At 48.3% G+C, this 5,185-nt stretch overlaps 1 protein-coding gene across 1 annotated transcript in view; it reads right to left on the bottom strand.

Annotated features, from left to right (window-relative positions):
* LOC107190704 (lipoma HMGIC fusion partner-like) overlaps positions 1 to 4,144 on the bottom strand; it is an 11,974-nt gene extending 7,830 nt beyond the window's left edge. Inside the window, exon 1 of the mRNA XM_015579552.1 lies at positions 4,055 to 4,144. Within this exon, the coding sequence (XP_015435038.1) occupies positions 4,055 to 4,144 (90 nt within the window). The remainder of the gene's footprint in view (positions 1 to 4,054) is intronic.
* Between the last annotated feature and the right edge of the window lie 1,041 nt (positions 4,145 to 5,185).

The following is a 5,185-nucleotide window of genomic DNA, read 5'->3' as shown; positions in this document are numbered from 1 at the left end:
CTGCTGAGCGTTCAAAAATAACTGCACGTTCAATCAGTGGTTTCAGGCTTTTACGGCACAACGTTATACAGTTTACTACCGTGGGAGCTTTCGGGTGTAAGCTGCGTCCTTTTCGAAAAACTGTTCCAACGTTTTTCCAGCTCTACAATTAGCTTTATCGGCGATCGATTAACATACCGACACTGGGATCATTTTTCCAACAATAACACAGCTTACATCTGTAATCGATGATACAGCTTTCAACGATAATAACTGTAACCGTTGATTTTGAACAGCCATCGAATTTATCGCAACTGTATCTAGATACCTATGTGTGCACACGGTAAACGTTTACTATGGTATCGTTGGAAGAATTGACGTTGTCTTGCGCGGAACAAATATGAAAATATACGAAAGTATTATATTTTAAACGCGAAGGAATTCCGTTGGATCGTACGTATGCGTATGAGTGGGTAAGCGACAGATCGCGGCATCTAAAAATATATGTATAACGCCTAGGGACCTTAAAAGTATGATTTAAGAGAGTAAGAATCGTCGAGAAAATCTGGATACAAACACGGTTGTCCGGCAAGCGAATGATTCTGGGTTCGATTTCAAGTTCCGGTACACTATCGATCAATTTCTTTATACTGTACAGATAAATGATACAATTTGTTTGCTATATATTTTCCCGTGAAAAAGTCACGACGCGTTTGAAATTACCGTCGCTTTTACTCGGAAAGATACTGTTCGCGCCCGCAATGATTCCGAATGTTGGAGATGCACCGAATGTAGAACGTACCGAATGGTTACACAAACTCGGACAGTAAATGAGGAACTTGGTTCAACAATAATAGTGGACTGTATTTAATATGTAACAAAACTTGGACGCGTGAATATTCAGGGGCTGTCCCTGCTCAAGAAACCAAGACTGACTTGTACACACACAAGCACCAGTTTGGTTCTATCAGTCACACTGACTGTTCAAAATGAGCTTGATCTTTCTCCCTTGGAGTCCTGATTGAATCTGCCACAAGTTTGTAAGACTGACGGCCTCCTCGGTGAAGCGCCTTGCCCCCCACTCTCACAGTCCGCCCTCAGCGCACCTCTTCGTGGGGGTGGAAATGTAAAATGCCCGCTAAGGTGGACGACAGTTTGGCAACCTTGGGGACTTTCCAAAGCCTTTACAAATCCTCGCTCGCCTCGTCGATGCCATAAACCAATTCCTGGAACACGGTGTTCCAGAACAGATACCCTGGAGAAAGCCCCAACGAAAAAGGTTTCGAGGCAACCCGTGCAAAGTCGGTCTCTGTTTTCAGAATCTTGTGCAGAAAGATCACGATTTAATGTGGCAAAGCGCAAGATCGCAAAGATCGTGGCCTGTCCTACGAGACAACTCGTAAACGAGTTACACGCTTTTGTAGTCGGAAATGTTTGCCGAAAAGGTGTCCCTTGATAGATGGTATAGCACCGTGAGTACAGCACAGTTTTACGACAATATCGTCGTTGCATCGCGTACTCCTCGTCAAGTTTTCAAAGAAATGGGAAGAAGGCTACACGTATTCGCTCCTGTGTGCGGTTGCCACCGTCGTCATCCTCGTCGTCGTCGTCGTCGTCGTCAGTTTAGGAATACTCGAATCGATCGATGCGGAAGCGTATATTTCAACGGCGATAAAATTTTACGGGCGCGTGTAGATCGACGACGTGCGGAACGAGTTGTTTCGTGCTGTGCGATGTGCGACACGGTGCCCGGTGATTCGACGTGCCTAGTGGCGCGCGGGCTATTTCACGAAACGCCCGAAAAAGATTCACGTCGCATTCGCTTCGAAACAGCTGAAAGACAATCGCGAATGGAACTTCCGTTAGTACTTTGAAATCTGGAATTTTCTTCGAACCTTTGTTTCCCAACAACGTTTCCGCTTCCCTGGAGTCACGTTAATAGATACGGGTTGCCGTTTCACCATTGAGATCCCGAGTTCCGCGGAACAAGATGCGAAACGTGACGATTCCACGTCTATGCTCCAGGATACCCCCAGAATTATTACAATTTCCGACCGATTCTATGCTCGTGGCAATCCATGGGACGAACGTCGTGACAAGCATCGTTTTCAGCAAAGTTTCCTGTATACGAACGCAAAGCGTTTCACCATGGAAGCCCCTAGCGCGCTTAAATTCTGATTGCGGTGAACACGCGCACAACTCTCCTCCCTCCTGTTCGTCGTTTTTGCGCCAATTCGGTTCGTCTCTCGTGGAAACTAGTTCGTACGGTTTTACGAGTAACGGAGGGACCGGCAACGCGAATCAACGAAAAGTTCGACGCCATCCAAGAACATTGGTAGGATAGCGTCGTGATCTTTCCGACGCTACATTTCGCGAATTCGTTTTCCTTGGCCGGGGCAGCTTTAAATAGCTGTCCTTGTTCTCTTTCTTCTTCCAGACCGTGCTTTTTGCGTCTATCACGATACACCACCGAGCAGAGAGAGAGAGAGAGAGAGAGTAATGGCTGACCGTGGGTACCTAAAGAACGCTTCGCTTCGGCCCGATCAGATTTCTGTCGAGCGATTTCCCTTGATCAACGACTACGTCCCGTGGACTCGAACGGTAAGTATAGTTCTGTAAAACAGGCGGTACGCGACGCCTCGTTTCCTCGGAATCGGACGAATTATGCCTTTTCCCAATTGTTTTGCCAAGCATGCCGTCTACCAAAGAAATGTAAAAATCAAATCCTCGTCATGCTCGGGTATCTAGATTAAAGAGCATCAAACGAAAACATCGTCCTTGCTCGCGTATAACTGTGTATGTTCAACCACCGCGTCGCGCCACTCGCGCCGCGTTCCAATAAGTAACTTGCGCGTGTTTACCCGATACGTTGGAATCGAGATTTTCCTCATATTTGGTGTACGCTCGAAAGAACAATATATCGGCACTGTTTATTAATCCCGTCAAATGACTGTGTTTAATTTACAAAACACGCTGCCAACAATATCCACTCGGTATCAGGATACAATCGATATTGGCAATTTGATTTCATCGTACCCGATATCGTGCGCCTACTCGCCCTTCCTCGTAATTGGATGCATGTGTACTTATATTCGTTGGGAGCCGGTGCTCGTGCGTTAAGCGCCTTCGTATCGTTCGTTGAAATCAGATTTCGCTGGTCGTAGAAAAATAAGCGTCGGCTTGCTCGCAATTGAGCGCGACTCGCTTCGTTTTTGCTCTTATTCCTACATTTACGTGTATGCTAACATTCCAGACAATTTTCACTCGATGCACGGCGCCGTTGGTTTTGCATTGCATAGGGTGAAAATAAAACGAGAAAGAGAGAGAGAGAGAGAGAGAGAGAGAGAGAGAGAGAGAGAGAGGTGGGAGGGGCGGGAGAGAACAAAGAAAGAAGAAGAAATTACAGCAGTAGTATATAGTATGTAGAACGATCGTGCGGTAGTTTCCGCAACGTATATATGTATATGTATACAACCGGGAGGATTTCAACTACAGGCTTTAGTTCGTTTCAAAGGGCAATAAATTTCGGCAAATAGTCGGGTCGTCGTCACAGCGCGAACACTCTCGTTGCGAGCTATTCGTCACCTCTCGTGCCGCTTCAAACAGAGCGATGCAAATTACCGACGCGATGTCCGTCCATCGACCGATTGTGTTCGCGTTCACCGAAAACGAACGATCGAAATGTCGGCGATGTATGTTACTACAAAGCTTCTTGAACCGGAGAAACGAACATAACGGTCAGAAACTTGGAAAGAAATGAACGCGCGTCGATCGTCGAAACCGTCGAGAGTACCTACCCTACCTACCTACCCACCTACCGTCGAACGCTCGGCGGCCGATCGAAACGGTCGATCGAAAACGCAAAATCGAGAAAAATTTAGCGATAGACAATATATCGCGAGTAATTCGATAAAAACGAGGTTCGTTTGTTAGATACCGATCAGAAGAAACACGATTACGCATCGTTGTCGCATGCTCGTCAGGTGCCAAGTTTCAACCAAAATCAGTAATTGTAACACGGCTGACCTAACGAACCCTCGCCTCGTTGTTACCGTGGTCGAACGCAATCGCTCACCTGGATCCAGTAAGGCAGATAAAATCCGGAACATGCGAGAATCGACGCCACAGTGGACAAGGTTGCCCACAGCACGCACAACACTGTCATCTCATCGGTTAAAAGCGTCCCACCTCCCCTCCACCTCCTCCTCCTCTTCTTCTTCCTCCTCCACCGTCTCCTCTCTTTCTCCGCTGTTTCTCTCCCTCTCGCGGTTTTGTCGCTGCTACTCCCTCGCTTTTGATCTGCTCTTTATGCGCGCATGATTAGCGACCGTTCGAAAACTGCCAGCTGTCACGGGGGATCGTGCAGCAGCCGTTGACCCTCGGACTACACTTGGTCGGCACTCTCGGATCTCGGTTAACGTTGCTCGTCGCCGCGGTACAAGGCCACGATGATCCTCCACGAATCATTCGAATTGTACACAAAGTTTGCTTTTTCGCGAATTCTCGCTGCAAGGTGTTAGTAGTTCACAAGAAGAAATTCACATGTTCGTCGAGTCACACCGTTTCGCGCGCGTTCCACTGTATCCGCGAACCACTGCGTTGGTTCGCTCGCGTTTAGCCTTGCACTCGCGAACAAAGAGACGCTCGTCGAAAGGCAGGAAAGATCCTCGTCGTCGTCGTCGTCCTCTCGCGCGGTATATACAATTTCGATACGTGGCGAGAAAGAGAGAGTAGCAGTCCCTTGGGGAGTGACGAAAATAGATCCTGTTAATACGTCGTTTCGAGGAACCCGCTGCCACCGACGCCACCACCACCGCCACTGCCGCCGTCGTCGAAACAGTCTCACGGTCAAGGTTCGCGGGTGCACGATTCCGAAATCCGTTGGTCCATCGGTGACTGGATGTTTCACGAGAGGCTTTGTTTTTCGCGTTGTACGTGGTACCGCGTTCGAAACGCGAACGTCGATGTTTTATTCGACCGGTACGCGACAAGCGTGTAAGTAGCTGTGCGCGCGCGCGGTCTCGTTAATTATAGACGGACCGACGGAGCGCGCGGAATCACGTACGTAGCTCGTTACTCCGTTCACGATAAAAACTCACCGCGGCGCATCATTCTCTCGGGTAACGCGCACGATCACCGCCGTCGTGGAAAAAGGAACGGAAAAATGATTAAGCAGCGAGAGACGAAGGGGGACGACGAACCCGAA

This window comes from Dufourea novaeangliae, unplaced genomic scaffold (genome assembly GCF_001272555.1).
Source record: "Dufourea novaeangliae isolate 0120121106 unplaced genomic scaffold, ASM127255v1 scaffold170, whole genome shotgun sequence".
NCBI lineage: Eukaryota > Metazoa > Arthropoda > Insecta > Hymenoptera > Halictidae > Dufourea > Dufourea novaeangliae.
This window is presented reverse-complemented; position numbering and strand designations above follow the sequence as displayed.